General features: G+C 39.3%; 1 protein-coding gene across 1 annotated transcript in view; it reads right to left on the bottom strand.

The window, feature by feature from the left end:
* The window catches only part of LOC579498 (pecanex-like protein 1), a 107,739-nt gene that overhangs the window by 19,420 nt on the left and 67,125 nt on the right, over positions 1 to 21,194 (bottom strand). The window contains exon 34 of the mRNA XM_030998327.1: positions 6,072 to 6,150. Coding sequence (XP_030854187.1) covers positions 6,072 to 6,150 — 79 coding nt within the window. The remainder of the gene's footprint in view (positions 1 to 6,071; positions 6,151 to 21,194) is intronic.

Here is a 21,194-nt window from a genome sequence, read left to right as displayed (position 1 = left end):
ATCGCTTCATCATCAATAAATACAGTTTTATTTATACCATACATGTATGTGCATTGTTCAGGCATTTTCCCCCCCATAACATTTTAAAAATTTGAAAGAGCTATACTAATCATACTGAAATATATCTCAATATGTAGGTTACAGAAAAGATTTTAAAAAATAAAAAGAAATTTGTCAGAGGACCACTCACAGCTGATGTTTTGAAATGATACAGATCGTGGACTTTTTAAAGTTTAAACACTGACAAAATCTACATCACTGAAATGATAGACCCCAAAATGAATCTTTCAAAACTTTCTTCTACATTATAAATACAACTGGTAATCTTCTTTAAATTACCCCTTTTACTAAGCTAAGATACTGACCAAACTTGGACAAGTTCTTTTCAGAGGAACAAAAAAAATTATCACTAGGAAATTGGATAGGATAAAGATAGAAACAAATCTACCTTTCATGAAATGAAATCACTTATCATGCTGCAAATTATGACTTCAAACAAAGTGAAAAAATTGTTTAATGTGATAATGTTAACTTCCTATTTCTACAATCTGAAAAAAAAATCATTCTGTGTCAAAACTTGAACAAGTTCCCCCATATAAATTTAGATACAGTGGATATTTTCAGCTTGATGATATTCTCAGAATACAAATTCTTTTATCTCAGTATATAGAGCAATATGACACTTTATTTTAGACAATTTGTACATGTGGATTGTTAAATTTATTACAGATTGAAAGAAATTACTTTTTTAGACAAAGAAAACTCAAAAAAAATATATATATTTATATCAACATCCATATTAACCTCTGACCCACTTTTTGTTAAATTGCAGCAGAATCATGGAAGGGGTAATTACACAAAAATAAGCACTTAGACCACTAAATATATATTTTTGTGTTAACAAATTAGCTTAAAATCTTATTCAGATCTACACATTGTGGAAGTTCATTCCCCTTTTACTGTTTCCCAAAAGTTATAATTTCTTCCTGGTCCTTCAGAGTTTATTAATTTCAATTTCCTAACTTGTTCAAGATCCGTCGTATAAAGATTTTCCCTCACCTCAGCTTCTTACAGTCAGTCTTCATGACTTCCTGCCCCCTGCCCTTAGACGAATGAACTCCCCCTCTTTCTTTCTTTTTTATTTTTCAAATCTACCCCCTTTCATCAACAATATCTAAGTTACAAGCTGACATACCATGAAATATGTGTCTTGAAGAGGAAATGAGTGGAACTGGACAAGTAAATGTTACAACATGTACTTGTGACTGTGAGTATGATTATAATGTGGCAAAGTCAGAATGAATCATGACATTATCAACCGCATTTTTAACACCATCTGCATACATGAACATTACTCATTATAATCACCTTCCTCTCTTGGCTTTCTTAACCACAAGTAAATAATAGAAATAAATGAATTTGCCATTCATAATTACATCTAGCTGGGTAGTTAAACAAATCTGAAATGTCAAAATATTGTTTACTTATTAAGTGAATTTATAAGGAAAATTAATTGAAATGACAAGGGTGAGGGTTATTTATCAGCTCTTTTTCCTGTATCAACTGTTAGTTCATTTCTGTACTAAACTCCAATTTATTCATTATAAAGTGCATTTCTAACATTTGTTTGTCAAGAGCTGTTTCTATTGAGATGAACAAGCTCATATTCTTATTTCAGCTATTTTGTGGTTAGATTAGCAAGTGTGCTGTGCGCTTGTAAAAAAAGACGCCTGGCTGGAATGCTCCCCAGGGAGTGGAGAATGTGCATACATCGTGTGCGGGTAAGCCTGAATTCTATGACCGGGATAATATATATATCTGTAAAGCGCTTTGAGAGGGCCTTCGGTCCTGAAAAGCGAGAACTAGCTATTATTTTATTATTATTATTCCTTGTCACGGCACCACTTGCCAATTTTTTTTTTTCACATATCAAAGTTTTGAAAGTTTGTTGCCTTTATAACAAATTATTGTGAGCAAAATCTGAAGACTGCTGCAAACTACACATTGTTTAAAAATTAAGGTGCCTTTTCCTACAATATTCATGAACATGACAAATAAGCTGTGAAAGTTTAAGACTCTTCTCCTTTTGAATGATGTGACAGAAAATTCTGAGGTAGCATCCTTGATTGCTTAATCTTTTCAATCGAACAGTTTCTGAAAACTAACTGTAAAATGATGTCATTTGGTGTATTTAAAAATACAATTGAGACTTTTTCTAAAAAAAAATTGGACTAAGTAACCATGAATAATGAGAGATGAAAATAAAGGCTTGGTGTGAAGACATTGTCCTTGCGTAGCGATAAGCACCTGCTTTGAAGTGAAAAGTATGAATATGAGTCAGTACATCATTGTCATGTGGCGCTCTGAGAAGAAACATCAATGATAGACATGGACTATCCTTCAATTCTATTACCACAAATCTTCTCTCAATCTAAAAGAAGACATGTCTCAACTTAAGATGAGTGCAAGGGCAGGAGATAGCACATACAAATGTACAGTTGCTTTGGAGGAACTTAACTTGAACCTGGTGTAAAGTCGAGTTCATATTGGGTATTAGTAATTTAACTTCTATATAAATATGAATACAGTATCAATACCGTTTTCTCAATCTCAAACAGAATTTGATAGCAAGGAAGCATTATTCTTCTTTTTTCGGTCATCCAAACAACGATCAAAATCTTCTTTTGAAAGCATCCAGGCACCTTCAAAATAACCTAAACACTGTTACTTCTGAATGACATCACTTATCCATATTGAATACGATTTGTTTACATTTTTTGCAACAAGTAACTTTGTGTCTCTAGCCAGCCCTGTGAGTCTTACTTTTTTTATTGCAAAGTTATCATAGTGCACTGAGCTCTCTACCCAACTTTATTAAAAAGTATGATGAAAATATGAGGCAAGATCATGACTTTACAAATCAATTAAGATAGAATTTCAAACATCTAAAGACTTAACATCAATTCTCCGTCCCCACGTTTCCACTCAGGACAAGATAAAGTCATGAAAACAAGTCCTGTACGAAGGTATCCCAATCCCCTGTGGATGAGGCTAATTGCTAACTAGCGATGACAGCTAGATGAAGCGATTAGCACAATTATCATTCCCCCCTGTGAGCTGTGTTATATCTTAAACAAGGTGATGACCTAGTCACATTGGCAAGACACACTCGAGACTGACAATAGGCTAAACAAAGAATTACATTGCCCCAAATGGACAAAATGTTGTGGGTTATTGGTCGGTTTGGAGTTTAACTGTGGCGGTATGACTGGGGTACAGGTACCATGAATGGACATTGGACAAAACACAAGGATGAAGGGATGAAGAGAAAAAAAATTGTTTCTGTATTCCCAATCACAGCAGGAAGCCCAACATCAGAACAAAAACAAACAGAATGGTTAAGAATTTATCTTTTGCTTTGGACTTTGGAGTCGGTTTGACAGTGTGACTTGAGTACAAATGTCATGAATGGACAACTTATAATATGGATAGCAAGGATAAAGAGTGGGAAATGTGAACTTTTTCACAAGATTACCCCAGTTTCATCAGACCAATACCACTTTAACATCAGGTCAAAAGGCAAAAATTGTATATTTATCTGAGTCTATTTGGTCTCTGAAATTAGTTTGGCAGCTTACTGGGGTATATCATAGTGATATTAATGGACAACATACAAACTACAAGGATAACAAATAAAGAGAGAAGAGTGATAAGTTGTTCAGAAAATACCCCAATCGCCCGGGCAAGAGCAACATCAGTACAACAAAAGACTAAAGGGCTGAGATTTGTTTTATTCATCAGTACCACAAGATTAGCAAGGATAAAGAGGGAAAATGATAAGTTGTTCACAAGTTCATTGCAATTCCTCTGAGTCAGTTGTGGGGTAGAATTGTAAAACTTTGCCTTGTGAGGAAGAAAAGGACTAAAAGATATCAGATCAACAGTTATTTTTGGAAAAGGCATTAGTAGTAAACAACCTTGGTACAATGATTCATTCTGAAGTATAAATGCCTGACGAGGCAACAACAACAATAACTGAATGAATGAAAAAGTTGCTTCTTAGCTTTACTAGCGTGTATGCATTAAACTAGTGGGATACATAATACATTGTTTTCTTATGCTGCAATTCATGTATACACAGGCCATAGTCACCCTAAACGTTCTGATGATATTTTACCTAATTTTTATAATACTAGATCTATAGAATTAATATTCATTTGTCCATTATCGCCTAACTATTAAAAATGCATTTTGTTTGCTTGTAATTGACGTATCACCTAGAAAAAAAAGAAGGAAAAAAAGGAAGAGCAAATATTAAATCATCAGATTACCAAGTTGTCTCACTGATTACCACAATATATGCATAACAAGTCTGTATGCTTTTTTCAAAAGTGAATAACAGTGAAAAAATTCACATTTTTAAAAATATTTACAGATATATCTTTGTGTCAACTACTATCTTTGCATCTCATGGTATGCTCACTACCCCGATATAATTGTATGAGAGAATAGAAATCTTCATATAACAGAACTTTCCCTGTAAGTGACAGCAAACATCCTTCCTGTATTACAGTGTCCCAGATAGGTCTTACCACGCACTTCCCTTGACTAACATTGATATAAACTTCACAGAAGATACTTAATGATGTTTACTAACTTGATAATTTACCTGAATTTCCTGACCAAGATACTACCTCTCCTGCCTTATTTCCACTAGGAATAACACTTTCCTTATTACGCTTCGTGATTTGAAGGGATCTTCCTTAAAGGAAACTTTTTAATAACAAGAATAGGGGAAATTAAATGACAGGTTTTTCCTACAGCTAACTGCATTATAGTTCAATATTTGATGCAAGTTGACAAGATAGGATGTGTTCTATAAGTGAGCATCCAATTAACACCCTATCTCATTATATCTGACAACCACAAAAGATTAATATCTGTACTTAAATGCTACTGATGGATTTGTCCTTTCTGCTTGTTGTATTTGAAGGATTAGTGAAAAGAAAAATATGCTTCTTCAATTCATCTTCTAAATGTTATATGTTACTATTCTTTTGGGTTTATGCTTGTTGAAGTGCTTTCCAGTGTTCATGTTTCTAGTTCAATAAATTTCCTTCTTTTCTTTAACTATTAATTTTATTATTATTTTCTTCATTTGTAACATCTAGTTTACAGGTATCATATGATAGTGTTAATGGAAAATTATACTCCTTCTGTAGAAAATATTTTTCAGTCATTGAACAGAGTAGAGCTTCGTAAGAATTGGTGACCAATTTTAATTCAATAAACTGCGTTTCACTGCTTCTATGAAGTGGTATAGCATTGAGCAGCGGAACCAGCCAAACTTTCCTGATTCCATGATCCACTTTCAAAGCTCATCATTACATTAAAGTCATGTCAATCATCATACAGCAAATGAAATGGAGAAATGGCAGCATTTCTTTTGGCATGATCTGTGTAATCAACCTTATCAATGAATTATATGGCCTGAGGTGTAAATCTAATTAGCATTCAATCTTTGAAGACTTTGGATAAGGGATGGCGCTTTCACATCCGTGGTCATTAGCACATGGAGGAAATGGGCCTTGGCCAATGTGGAGTGATACTTAACGGAAACACTAAAAACTACATCATATCATGTACCAGGGACTGGGCAGCATCAAACCAGGGGCTGGGTGGCATTAAATCCTTGGTTTGGTGGACTGGGATTACTGAATTTCAGCCAAGTAGATTTGAGTGATGAGGACACAGATTTTCCATCTGCTCAATTTGGGTTAAGAACCGAGTTAAGAGTTCACAAGGTTGCTGTGATGTAAAGATGTGTATCTAGACTTAGAAGAGTGATAACATATATCTGTGATGCCTTGCATCGTAATTTGTTATCTGGAGCAAAGATGTGATTTCAAAAGCTTTGATTAAACTTGTTAATCAAACTTGTAATCAATTTACTAAAAAATTGTATATAAGTAATAAATCCAGTTAATTTCAAAAACCCAATGTGTTCCAAGGACTAAAACTAATGTTAAATTTTGATCGTTTCATTTACATATAGTTTTTCTTCTACTGACCTTAATGACTCTGAAACTGAGGTACTTTCTGTTGAGCATGATGATCTTATAGTCGTCTGTTCCTTCATCCAATACATGCCTGCAGATGGAAATATAAAACAAAAAGAAAAAGCTCAACATCAATACATAAATTCAGAAATTTTTATAAGAAAATACATTTATTTAGTCACTTTAAAATTTGTTGCTCATTGAAATGAAAATTACCCAAAATATCTCAATCTTCCCATTCGGACATATCTATGACAACAGGGGGAAATACTGTAAAATGAGTAATCTGAAAGAGAACAAGAAATCCTCTTCCATATACCTTTACTCACAGTTGTGGAGGTCATACCTGTACATCTTTAATAGCAAAATCAGGACATTAACTGTCATTTCGAGTGTCAAGATACTTCCTGACTATGGCTTAACTGTGATCCTTGTTCATTTCCCCCAGCTACAGTTGATTTGAAATAAGGTGAGTGGCCAGAGAAACTTTGTTAGGTTTTCCGTTTCTAATCTCTCGTCTGTCCGTCTCTCTCTCTCTCTCTCTCTCTCTCTCTCTCTCTCCTATATATCATTAGACTCACTATCATACTTAAAGCTGTGTGGAGCTACTTTTGAAAATAAGTATCTTGCTACTTTAATCCCACCAGTATAAATTGGAAAATGTCTTACCGTAATATGATTTTGTAATGCTGACTACCAGAATTTTTTGTTCTTTCTTTTCGTTCAAATTGTAATCAAGTTTGAAATTTTCTTGGTTCTGCAATGTTGGCTGCATGACAATATTTTGTATTTATGTAACACTTATAGCAACAGGAGTGGTGAATATGGGGCCCTACTTCGAGAATGAAACAACATCTACGAATCAACATTCATGAAGCTTTCCTGTAACTCAAGCCCGGCCCCCCCACTCAGTGTTATTTAGGGTACGCATATGCTCGTACCCTCTTTTTGAAAGCACCCCCTATCTGAGAACTGCCAACATTTCCGAACCCCCCTTTCGCGGGCTTTTCGCGGGCTTTTCGCGGGCTTTTCCTGCCTTGGAGACCCCCCTAATTCAGGAAAAATGCTCAATGTACCCCCCTAAATTCGGAATAATTTCTCAGGAGTCCAAAGAGATGAGAGAAAAAAAAGAAAAACACCCCCTTTTTAAAGAAATCTCCGGGTGAAAAGTCAAATACACCCCTTTTTTTACAATTCTCGGGCCGGACTTTGTCGCACGAAAAGTACCCCTTTACCGGACATTTTGGCAACACGCATGCGGTCATTCCGACCTCTGAGTGGGGGGGCCGGGAACTCAAGATCCTCAAGGGTTTCAAAGGTGTAATGCCCCTGGTGAAGACTGTAAGGGCACTTTACTCAAAGAGCAATGAATAGGTACTCTGAAATGCTTCATAAAACCACCAATATCCACATTTTACCCCCCCCCCCCCAAAAAAAGGGCAAAAACTGTGAATATGAGGATAACTTTTAAAAATCTCATCTAGAAATTACTGCAGAACATGAGCCTTATTGCTGGCAGTTTTATTCATTTCAAGTCATTCCTTCACCTCTTAATGTAGAGCTCATCTTGCACTACACTTGAACTCAGATCTTTCACTTCTGTCTTTCCCTCTGTCATATCTCATTAGCTGCATTTACACTGCAACCAAAAATCATTGATTTTTCTAACATTCCAGTGTTTTGCTGTTAGTTGCATAGTTGCAATAGGTGCCGGTAGTTGCGCACTATTCACCAAACAATCGGTATGAGCAAACTTCAACGGTTTTTCAAAATGGTGTTTGGAAAGTGTAAATGGGCCAATGTTTCCTAGTTTTACATTTCTAATTTTAGAACAAAAGCTGGTTGTAAATCAAGTGCCTGCCCATCTGTCATAAACAATTATTTCTCCACTTTGACAATGGATATATTCCCTGCAGCCGTCTTAGATTTGATTGCACTCTCTCCTCCATTTCCCCCATAACCTAGATCCCCCTCACCTGGTTCTTGCTCTAGCTTTAGGGCATCTTATGGAACTGGACTATGACCATGACTAGCAAATTATGTCAAGTACTTGTTGAAATGATCTTTGACTGCTAATCAATAGCATTTCAAATCATCCACAGGAGAACATCACCGGTCCCATCCCCCAACCACACCACATCCATCATGTACTAGTTCATCTATTGTCTTGCCAATTGACATGAAAAATGGGGAAATAAGATGCTTTTATATCTGAAATATATTATGACACAGATTTTCAGCACGTCTGTGTATGATTTCTTTTTCTGCATATCCGGTGGTGACCTGGATTCTGCTTCTACCTGGGGGCAGTGTCGTGTAACTGGACTGTGACGCTGACTGAAATTTGTCTGGGAAAGCGCTGTAAATCACCTTCTTCTTTCTCTCCCTCTCTTGTGCTTGCATTTGCCAATTTACGAGACAAAGAGAAACCTCTGTTTCTTGTAAACTGAACAATAAAAGCATATTTAGGAGGAAAAATGCCACCTAAAATTTTCAAAATTATATTCTTTCTTCCCAAGAGTTTTATTTGTACAGTAATTAATCATGAACAAGTACCATGTATAAAGTTAGACTGTACTGGATAATATGAGTTTGTTTTCTTCATGTCAAGTTTCTCTAATGGACAACTAATCAACTCAAGAAATCAAACAAACATCTGATTTTTCAAATAAACTTTCAATTTCAATAAACTATTCAATTTCATTCTTGGTTTTAATTTGGCTCATATTTTTAAAGATAGATTGCAGATTTGCCTTTCTCAAATATAATCCTAATCCAAAGTGACATTTATTACTACATTCATGTGTTCTGGGATGATGATTAAGAGAGCCCTCTGGTAACATCAAGGAAGTATGCCTATGACCTTGCAGACATCTCTTTGAAAGAAAATCATAGAAAAATGATCTTGTGCACAACTTGTCGCAGCTTCTACTTCCCCTTCCCCTAACAAAGCGCACTTCACACACATGCCCTCAAGGTCCTTTCGTCTACATCTGAACTTCATCATTCCGAGGAGTTTCTGAAGAAAGTTTCTAATCTCAAAATAGATGCATTACTTTTCATGTGTTTGGCAGAATGCCTGTGTCACAGGAGTTATTAACTTTGGTGATCAAGGACAAGAAGGTTTTTTTTCTATTCTTTTGTACGTGTTGGCACATGAATGCTTTCGGTGGTTCATCAATGGCTGAAAAGTGTTACTCCAAGGTTGGGAGTTGCAGAGATCATCAGGGGAGACAACATAGTGCATAGCAACCATAGAGGGAGAACGAAGATGTGAAGAGGGGGATCACTGGTTTGAAAATGATTGCAAGATGGTGTCTTTCAGGACTTCCTCCGTGAAATATGGTTGGTGAAATGATGAAAATCACAGATGTTCCTCTCAGATATGGATTTGTATTTTCAGTAGTGAAAATCATATCTACTAAGTAGCCATACTTACCTATACCATTAATGCTATTCCCTTACTTTACCCGCTATTTACCGGCAAAGGTTTTCTCCTTAGAGAAAAACACAAAAAAGAGTCTGTAAACACAGACTAAGTCTTTTTGTGACGTCATACTCCGTCGGAGTCAGTGCAGGAAACCCCGACCGTCAGTAGTATATAAGGCCCCGCGCCAATAACACTTCCTCTTTCCAAGGCGCCTGTTACGCCATCATCTAACTCAAGGGGAAGGAGGGCGGGTTTGGTATAGGTAAGTATGGCTACTTAGTAGATATGATTTTCACTACTGAAAATACAAATCTACGGCAGACTACGCCATACTTACCTATACCATTAATGCTAGATTACCACATGTTAACTATGGGAGGAAGGGAACACAGATAGATGATGGACCAAAACATAAATAAGTCATCGTGTGAATTCCTTACCCAATTTAAGATCTTGAGCAAGACAGCACTGCCCTTGCAAACTCAGTCTCAGTCTGAAGTACATCGGACAGGTAGCATGCCGTAAAGGTGTTTGAACTTGACCAGTATGCAGCGTTGAGTATGTCCTCCATGGAGGCACCGTTGAAGAGGGCCCATGAGGCAGCAAGGCCCCTTGTGTCATGTGCTCGAATTCTGTCAGAAAAGAGGGCAACCTGGCCCGCTGATTTGATAGCCGACACAATCCAACGAGAGATGGTATCACGAGAGACAGCTTTATGTGGTGGTAGACAACTAACGAAAAGTTGCTCTGATGACCGTAAGTTCTGTGTCCTGTTTATGTACCACTTTAGAGCTCTAACTGGACACCACAGTTTATCTTCAGCGATGGAGGAGAGGGACTGTATGGAAGGAAGAACAATCTCCAGGGGCTGGGATGACTCACGTTGGTTTTTGGCTAAGAAGCGTGCATGTGGGAGGAGCCTTACTTTGTTCTTCTCCCAGCGTATGTGACCTGAGCTGGTGGTAAGTGCATGGACAGAACTGCGACGTTGACCAGAAGCTGTTGTCAGGAGAAAAACTGTCTTGATCGTAAGGTCTTTAAGAGAAGCTTTGTGTAGGGGCTCATATGGGGCCCTACTAAGAGTTTGGAGTACCTTGGGGAGACTCCAGGCAGGAGACAACGTCTTCTTACTGGGTCTAGTAAGAAAAAATGATTTCATTAACCTTGTCAGCATGATAGATGAGGATACAGATTCGCCGTTCGAAAACCCTTTGTGAATAACAGCTATGGCTGACCTATAGCCACGAATAGTGTTAAGTGAAAGACCCTTGTCATAAAGAGAGATAAGGAATTCAGCTAGTTCACCTAAAGATACTTTGGGTGGATCAATCTCTGATTCCCGGCACCATCTGATGTAGTGCAGAAGTCTTGAATCATAGGTGGATCTAGTTGACTCTCGGAGGCACTGTGCTGTAAGATCGGCAGCCCTTTCAGAAAGTCCCGCCGCAAGTGCTGTTGCCCTTTATTTGGCCAGAGTGTTAGTTTCAGTCTCGAAGGGTTCGGGTAGTACTGTGTTGTCCCCGGTTGTCTCAGTATGTCCTTTCTGTCTGGTAGGATTACTGGGTAATCGTTCAGAAGGTTCACCAGAGTTGGAAACCATGGTCGACGGGGCCACCATGGGGCGATTAGGAGGGTGGTGGCATTCTCCTCCCGGACTTTGGTCAGTACCCTTGTGATGATTGCAAAGGGAGGAAAAGCGTAGCTGAGAACGTTGTTCCACGGGATCGAGAACGCATCTGTTGCCAGGGCCTTGGGGTCCCTGTGTTTTGTGCAATATGTTTGTAATTGTCTGTTCAGTTCCGAAGCAAATAGGTCGACAGACGGCTGGCCAAATCGATTGAAGATGTGTCTCGTTATCACGGGGTGGAGCATCCATTCCGTCGGTAGATATCTCCCCCGTGATATGAAATCGGCAATGTAGTTGTCCTTGCCCGGTATGTACGATGCCCGGATGAAGATTGCCTGGTTGATGCACCACTGAAGGATTTCCAATGTTAGGAAGCACAGGGTTCTTGATCTGGTTCCCCCCTGATGGTTGATAAAAGCCACTACAGTCTTGTTGTCTGACTTTATGAGGATTGACTTCCCCTCGATCTCTGTCTGAAAATGTAGGAGGGCCCGTTGGACAGCTACCATTTCCAATTTGTTGATGTGCCAATTTCTTTCCAGAGGGTTCCATGCCCCCCCGGTTTGGTCGAGATCTAGCACTGCTCCCCAACCTTGTTTCGATGCATCCGTTAGGATCGTGAGGGTTGGAGGGGGGAATTGAAAAGGTTTCCCTGCCGTTAGATTGGGGAGGTGCAGCCACCACTGAATTGCTGCTCGAGTCCTGGAATTGTTGGGAACCATTGTCTTGTTTGCCTGTGACGTTGGGCATAGGTATTTTTGTAGGTGGATTTGGAGAATTCTCATGTGTTGTCTGCATCGAGGTACCACATCCACTAGGCTTGCCAGTAAACCCAAGAAGACCTGCCAGTATTTGACCGAGGACTTTGGGGCATGGAGTAGGTTGGAAGCCGTCTCTTGCACCTTTAGGATTCTGTGAGGTGTTGGCGTTGCTTTTTGACTTTGGATATCTATGGATGCCCCCAGAAAATCTGGGTTCCGGGTTGGGGTTAGTTTTGATTTCTCTCTGTTTATGATAAACCCCAGACTGGTGACGAGATCGATTGTGGTCTGAACCTGTCTGTTTAGTGACTGTTGTGAGAGGCCTAGAAGCAGCCAGTCGTCGAGATAGCAGAATATTTTTATCCCTCTCTCTCGTAGTGCGGCTGCGACTGCTCTTACTATGAGAGTGAAGGTGCGAGGGGATGAGCGAAGTCCGAATGGGAGGGCTTGATAGACATATGTTCTTTCCCCTATCGCGAAGCCGAGCAGATTCTGTGACCAGGGGGCTACAGGGACGTGTAGGTAGGCATCCGACAGGTCTATAGTTGCTGCCCACTCGTTGCATTGGATTAGAGGCAAGATTTTGGAGAGACTTTCCATCTTGAACTGTTGATTTGGAACAAAGTGATTTAGTCTCTTTAGGTTGAGGATCATTCTGTATTTTCCAGATTTTTTGGTGACGAGGAATACTGGGGATAAGATGAGACCGTTGCGGGAATTTATGGGACGTATGGCCTTTTTTTGTTCTAGAGTTTGCACTTCTTTTAGCAGAGCTCTGCTGTGTGCGTTGTTCTCGGGGGAGGGGGGTGATCTGTCGTAACCAGAAAAGGGATTTTCGGTATACTGGGTCTATCTGAATGGTATAACCTTGGTGGATCGTTCTGAGCACAAACTTGTCGGTGGTGATCTGTCGCCAATTTTGTATGAAAGTTTTTAATCTCCCCCCTACTGGTAGGGGATATTGGGGGACCCGCAACGGTCGTGCCAGATAGTCAGAATTGTTGACCCCCCCGGCCGGAGTGGTGCTTGAATTTTTGCTGAAATTTCGATTGTCCTCGAAAGGATGATTGTCCTCGAAAGGGCTTGTTGTCTCCCCATTTCTTTTGTGGCGTTTTGCTCTCAGCTGAAAATCGGGGTGACTGGCCCTGGGTGGATGGCTCCCGGTATCTGGGAGTGTGGTGTCTATCGTTGTGTGAGTGTCGATAGGTTGAGCTCGATGGGGCAGATAACTTGTACACCGTCTTGTCTGCTGTATTTGATGCAGTGATCGAGGATTCCAGGATCTCCTGGAACTTTCCTCCGAAGAGATCTTCACCTTTCACAGGGAGTTTTTGGAGGAGAGCTGCAGCATTTTTCTCTATTTGGAGATGTTCAAGGACAAGCGATCTCCGAAGGCGAGTAACGAGGATGCTTGTTCTAGTCGCCTGTTCAAATTGGAGTTCTGCAATCTGCAGTAGCAGGTCTGAGATAAGCTTACGATCTTCAGGTGAGATATTGAGCTTGTCTGCCTCACGTTGGGCAGTGAGTAAATAAGTTTGATAGGCAGCGAGCCTCATTGAGCCCCGAGCTGCTGAGTCAACCGCGTGTAACTGTGATTCCATCATGTTAAATTTGGGGGAGCGGAGGGGGTTACGCCTCGACGTTGATCTTTTTGCCCTGGCGTCCCCCACTCGGGTAGCAGCGTCTGGTACGGACGGGGCCTTGAAAAAGGCCTTATATTCAGTTTCCCCGAAGGGAAACTTGCGACTTACCTCCTTCCGCAGGGGTTTCAGTCTGGTCCCTCTATCACTCAGGCTGTTCATGCATGATATGAAGGGGGCATCAAGCTTAATGGCACACGATGATGCTTGTTTGTCACCACTTAGATGAGAGTCCAAACAGAAAATTGGTTTAGGAACATTTTGCTGTTGTTCTGCTTGTTCTGCCTTCAGCTGGGGGCAGTATTTAGTGATAATTTCCGCTGGTTGAAGCGGCTTGATATTAACATCATCTGCGTCCTTAGGGGGAGATTCATGAACACTTTCACCCAACAGAGAGGCAGAGTCACTGGCAATGTCATTGTCTGGAACAGAAAAAGTAGTTCGCTTTCTACTAATGCCAGTAGTATAATCCATGTCAGAGAGTGTCGAGGAAGAGGCAGAGTCCGTCCATTTTCTCTTCCTGGAACCAGCCATAGGTCGATGATAACTTAGTTCGGAGTTAGACTCATCATCGAGTTGAATAGAGGCGGCATATCGTGCTAAGCCAGGTCGAAAAGAACGAGGAGGGGTAGGGCTAGCCTCCCGACTGCGACGTGAGCTTCCCTCTCGTTGTCTTGGCCGCGAACGCCCGGCTGAGTCCCCGGCGGCTACCGGTGGGTCGTCGTGTGAAGAATCGCCCGGCCCGTCGGGCTGGGTTGCCGTCGCCGGTGCGGTGGGTCCTGATTTTGGTACCGAGAAATTCCCAACAATGGGTTGATTTCCGGACTGAAAAGCCGCCTGAAGAGTCTGAAAAAACCAGTTCGCGGCTGCAGATGGATCCATGGACATGATTGGTTGTTTGGGCAATCCTGTTTGTGTATTTCTTTCGGATATATCGACGGATTGCTCATGTAATTCTCCCTCCGTTATTTCGTTTACCGGAAAAAAGTTTGATTGAGTTGGAGTGACAACCTCGTCCCCACTGGGGCTCATAACCTCCGTCCCCAGTGGTAGTCCACTGCTCATTTCATTTTCTTCCGTGGGAGTAGTAACATTTTCCACTCTACTCTCACTCCCCTGGTTTTGTTTAGATATTGATCCCGGGGTAGCACCCGTGTTCTTGGGATTCGATTTTCGTTTCATTGCCTCCGTCCCACGTGGCAGCCCACTAGGTATTTGGGGAGATTTTTCTTTCGTGGGAGGGTTGTTTGGTTTCCCCCGATCAGAGATCGGCTCATGGGATGTAATCGTGGATACCCCCGGGGTAGCACCCGCGTTTTTGGGGTTAGATTTTCGTGTAGTTACCTCCGTCCTCCGTGGTGGTTTTTCTTTCGTGGGAGGAGGGTTTTGTTTCCCCCGATCAACGATCGGCTCATGGGATAAAGTCTTGGACACCCCCGGGGTAGCACCCGCGTGTTTGGGGTTCGACTTGTCTGTTTGTTTCTTGGTTTTCGAAATTGTCTTTTTCGATTTTGATGGTGTTTTGTTCCCCTTTTCATTAGCTGGGATGTCCGATAAGGACCCATCCTTAGCGGTGTTTGTTGACATCGTTTTTAGTTGTGAAGAGTTGAAGTCTCGAAGAGCCGGTGAAAGATTGCGAGCGCGCCTGATAACATTGGGTTGTACTATCAACAGGCGCCGGCAAAGGAAAGAGGAAGTGTTATTGGCGCGGGGCCTTATATACTACTGACGGTCGGGGTTTCCTGCACTGACTCCGACGGAGTATGACGTCACAAAAAGACTTAGTCTGTGTTTACAGACTCTTTTTTGTGTTTTTCTCTAAGGAGAAAACCTTTGCCGGTAAATAGCGGGTAAAGTAAGGGAATAGCATTAATGGTATAGGTAAGTATGGCGTAGTCTGCCGTAGATCAATTTTTCTCACATAATGTGCAAGATAAGGCTGATATGATCTGTCATCTTCCAAACTAGGTGCACATGTACGTAGGAAACAAATTTGTACTGTCCTCTAAAGTTCATTCTTAATGAGGGTGTAAGGTTCTTACTGTTGCTACAGAGTTGGAATATCAAAAGGAATAGATGTGATATAAAGATAATAAATACATGAATGCAAATTTAGGCCAACCATATACAGTATATCCTGGACTTCAAGTTCAAGTTTCTTTTAAAAAATACAATGAACTGTATACCGTACAGAGATCCACATTGTATAGCAATGTGAAAAAGCGTCAGATACCAACATACATGGAAACTTAGAATTCACAAGTTATATGATCAAGAATGGGAAGACAAGCAGCCATTGTGAGTGTGACATATCATATGTCACACCTGTATCCAATTAGACAATACACATTGAACTGGTTATAAAAGAGATATTTCCTTTGTTCTCCTTTCCCACAAACACTCGCAGGCTAACTGCTTGCAGCTCTATCTCATATCAAATGACTACCAACCTCTACAGATATTACAGGTCTGCCATCTCATCGGTTACTGTTTACAGCAGTTCCCATGCTACATGTAAAACCAATTGGCCGTGTCCCTCGGGATTCAACAAAACCGGTTGCAGTGTTAAATGCCTGGATTTCCTCTTCGTTATGCTCGCCCGCTACTGACCGGGTTTCGTTATCATGAAGAATATAAGAACATGCAGGATGTTATCTGTCAGCCAGGGTATCTAGTGCTACATGAGTGAAGCAACATTTCATTCCTATAAGTCCATTGCTTCGGGACTTACAAGTATCATTACAAGTATCATTTCTTGTATTTCAATGGCTAAATGATTGTACAGGAAAAGGAACTGTGATATACAAGATGCAGTGTGAAGCATGCAGTTTAGAAAAAGAAAGAAAAATTGTATTAATAAATTTGACATTTGTTCTTAATTTCCTTCTTTTGTTGTTGTTGTTGTTGGTACTGATTTTAAATAACCACTCAGTGCACAATTTCCTAAAAAATCATATACCCTATTGCTTGCTCCTTCAAAAGAAATACTTGAGTATACCAATTCCATTTAACTGGTGTGTTCAGATATATCTGGGTAGAAATATTATACATGTATCTTTGTAATGCATTCATTGTATATAGTTTGCAAATCTACTTTGCATGTACATGTACATAATACATATTAAAAAATGTAACAAATCTGAAGGAAAGTGATATACCGGTTACCACAAGAAGAGAAAAAATGTATCACTATCACAGTTATGTCAAACAAATTTTCAGCTTTTTGGAAATAATATTTCTCAATCTCTCATACGTAGGATGCTATATGCTAGGCAGTGCCACAAAAAAACTTGCCAAGAAATTGATGTAAAGAGGTAAAGCTGGCAATTAAAGTAGAGCACAGAGCAACGCAACACATTTGCATGCTGACAGGGAGCATTAGTTCATGAGTGAGGTGCAATGTTGTGTCACACGGTAGTAATAAGAGATCGGCAAGATATCTGGCGTGACTCATTCTGTTGGTGGACGGGCAAGGCAAGGCAGCCTTGTCTTAGAAACTTACAAAAGATTCAATATGTTATTACAAATACGTTCATACTGAATTTAAGGCTATAATCAGTGTTTATGTGTGAGTCTGTTTGGTGAATGTTTCCATATCTTGTTGGTATTAATCTTGTTTTAAATATGTTACAATAATGTCTATAGAGAATCACAAGGGCATCATCTTTTATGGCTTTTTGACAATTCAATTATCTAAATAATATTATTTGTCAGAAAAAGTGTAAGGAAGAAATTATCTTTTCACATCTTTAAATGATACAATGTAATAGATTCCCCAATGATGATGATATTGATGGCTTCTTGTATAGCACCAGTATACATCTCTGCTGGGCGCTCATGGTGCTTGCCCTACAATGTCTTAGAAATAAAAAAAAAATTGGGACACAATAACAAAACAAAAAAACAAAAAAATGCCATCCACTGTCTTTGCTCCTCCTTTTCAAATCTTCCAAATTTTACCATTTATCTCCAAAAACCCTTTGGGAGCTGAGTCATTTAAATGCATCAGTGCATACACAAACAATTCAATGATTTCTACAACTTTCCATGAAACTCTTTAACTCCTTTAAAATGGCTAAGAACCTTAGTCACATTGTATGACATCCAGGCTTACCATGGTGCAAGAGCAAGCACTATATACAAACATCCGAAACCATGGTGACCGTCAGTGAAGCCAGAACAAGTCACATTCCCTAGTGGTATGCGGTTGGTATGACCATGCAGACTTTAAAGTTGCAGTATACCCCCGAGTCAAGGGTATACCCCACGCCAGATTGGCCGTGAACAGACTGTGAATGACAATGTTTTTAATGTCTTAAAAGACCAAGATTTGGTCGACAAGTTGACATAGTTACCACTTGAAACAACACAAAACAATGGCACTATGTCACTATAACATTAGTAGTAGTATTTTCGTATATGGCAACAACTACAACTGATTTGCCAATGAATTTTTAGTAAGAGCTGTCGCAACCTTCATCTCCTCCCCCTCCAAGTAGTACTACGTATGGTCACACTGCTACTTTGATAAATGTTCATAAACTAATCAAACTTTGTTTTGATCAATCTTGGGTATAATAGCACAAGACTAGAAGCTGCATTTTTTAGTTTTCTTCAACATATAATTACTTTAACAAATACACTTCAAAGGCAACAATGACTGGGCAATATAAGACCATCACCTAACATTCTAAAATAATATTTAATGAATATATGAACAGTGAATAGCTTTACACTTTCACCTAAACAAACACAAATGATCATCACTACAGATAAATACTTTCCAAATTTGGAAGCAACTGGATTTGGGTCAAAGATACACCAGTTTCCAGTATTCACTTTGCTGATTGATACAATGCTGAAAACAAAAGCAAAACTAGCTTCACTCTGAGAGGAAAAACCCACACAAAACCTCTGAAAAATATTGGCAAACAGGCAATACACCATCAAAACCATTGCCAAGGAAATTTGTTTCTATAGTAACCATGACTCCTGTGGTCTGCACCTGTAAACTGAACTGAGAAGCTGGAGGGAGAAAGAAAAACCACAGAAATTTAGATTTTTATCTCAATTGAGTATTTACTCTGTACCAAGATTAATTTTAGCAATGTGCAGATTGACATCTATAAACCCCTCGATCTGTCTGGGGTTATTCATACTGTACCAATGAGAAATATTGCCCTAAAGCTACGTCTGCACAATTCCTGGCGTGATCAACATTTTTGTCAGTATTAAACCTATTAGCTATTTTCCTTTGGGTGTTTGGGTAAGGTGAGGCAGAGAAAAATGTTAATAATTTTAATGGTTGGCATGTGGAGCACACCCAGATTAAAGTATGAAAAAGGATTATAAAAATACTTGTTTTTATAAATCTACAAATACATGTCCCTTCATTTCAAGAATAAGCCTTCTAGAAGAAATTGTTCTTAGCAGTAGTGAGTACCAAACAATAAATTCAACCTCAATTTTTCATAGGCATTGAAAGGGCAGAACAGCTCTGTAATTGTATTAATTTGCTCATGTGAACATCAGTAATGCTAAAGTGAACTCCAAATCTTGGATACAAACACAGCTTCATGTTTTCCATTATCTAAGCTTTCTGAATGTAGGCTTAAATGTGACCAAAACTAGTTTGAGATTGAACTTGCAAAACCGCTACTCTGCTAAGCCAGCAAAGCAAAGGTCCTCCTCACATTAAAAACCAAATAAACATGCCCTGATTTAAGTTTATGAATGATGTCAGTTTGAACTTTGAGATGGAAGTCATCAGATGAATCACACTACTTCCTCAAAAGCACATACACCACCTAGGGGAATGTCATAAAACCTTTTAGAGGGATCACTAGCTAGCCATTCAATTTCTTTCTCTGCTTCCAGGCAAACAAAACCACCCTAATTGCAATCTTAATGATATCAATCATCATCTTCATTTATTGAAGTCAGCATTTTCCCTCTTATGACGGGTTACTGACTTTTGTGCCATGATTTCACTACCTCATGGAATGGAACTTTCCTTTAATTGTGGTGTTCAGGTAAAGGTATGTGTGTTCAATGATAAAAGGTGCTGTTTTCTGGTTAGGCTTAACATAGAACTTTTCTTTAATTGTGGTGTTCTGGTAAATTTATATGTTTTCAATAATAAATGGTGCCTTTTCTGGTTTTCTGGTTAGGCTTTGCATAGGTTTCCCTGGATTCCATGACCACTACAGATATCATGTGTATGTGTGTGTAGTTCAAATTCTAGATCCATATTGCACATTTGGTATTTTACAATTCAAGATTATCTTTCTTTATTGAAATGTTCTTGGGCTTCTGCTCTCGATTTGCTTTTCAGCTTACTGAGAATCCTACCAGGTCTGTACTTAGTCTCCATTCAAAATACCCTCAGTACATACCATGAAAAACAAAAGCACTGAGAGAAGCAACTGAGAGACAAGATCCCTCATCAGATCCCACCCTCCTCTACATAGTTGCTTTTGTCATCTTGACCTCTGCACAGAGGTCATCCAGATGATTCATGTCACTCTTGAGGAGATTGGCTCATGTGTATGAATGTTACACAGCCTTGAGGAGAGAGAGAGAGAACATCAGTCACCCATCAAAGGAAAGAACACGCTCATAGCTATGTTCACACAGCACCATTGTAGTCTTGAAAATTTAAAAGCGGCAAAACCTCAGTTTTAAACAATGATCCACTGACGATGATGCAGCACAAAAGCAATAAGTGCCTGGGATTTTAAACTTCAAGACAGGCTGGCAGAGGTTGTAACTACAAGCTAATAAAACATCAGCTTTATTGTGTCTGCACTGTACATAATATTGTGGGAGGAACACCTGCTCCATGTAGCTTTTGTGATATTCATAAGATTGCTCATGGTTTAAAACTTTGAGCAAATTGTATAATTTCAAAATGGCAAGACTATCCGTACAGTAAAACCATGAGCTTAACTTTAAGATTACTGACTGCCATGCAAACCTAGCTATAAATATTGATGATCTCTTGCTGCAGTCAGTCATGTAAGCCTATCATAAACTTTTCACACGAAACCAAGGTTTTTTACGAAGCAGTGTCAGTCAATTCGTCAGCCTCTTTCTAGAAATCTGATGATGAACGTATTCATATCACCTGCTACGTATCATAGCTTCAATGATAAAATCCCCCTTGCAAAAAGTAAGAACAACCCTCACACGAACTCTGGAGTCACCTACAGCAAGTTTGATTAAAAGTACTGGTAATGAATACAAACTGTGATGGAATGTATAAAAGGCTTCCAGTTTCTAATGTTGTGCATGAGAGATTGTAAACAATTTCTCACAATGGATTTTGAGGTATAATAATGTGGCATAATGTAAAATTGCAGAGTTAAAAGATACAATAAAATATCAATTTTAGTGTGTCACTTTAATTATGTTGGAATGAAACATCCTTAATCCCAGCTGTATCATATGATACAACCACATTGCTTTTAATCTTTTCAATACTTGTAGCTATGAATACAGTGTGCTTATTCTCTGATTGATATTTGGTTCACTTTGCCATATCACGGTGAGAATATTTCCATGGTAATATAATTCATGTCTAAATCACAAACTAGGATGTGAAGCACTATATAGTTGGATTATATATTTATTTTCAGTATTATCACTAAAGAAATGATAGGATGTACAAAATGAGGG

The sequence above is a fragment of the Strongylocentrotus purpuratus genome, unplaced genomic scaffold (assembly GCF_000002235.5).
Source record: "Strongylocentrotus purpuratus isolate Spur 01 unplaced genomic scaffold, Spur_5.0 spur5_scaffold_5, whole genome shotgun sequence".
In the NCBI taxonomy this organism is placed as follows: Eukaryota; Metazoa; Echinodermata; class Echinoidea; order Camarodonta; family Strongylocentrotidae; genus Strongylocentrotus; species Strongylocentrotus purpuratus.
The sequence above is the reverse complement of the archived record's forward strand: the minus strand, read 5'-3'. Positions and strand labels throughout refer to the sequence as shown.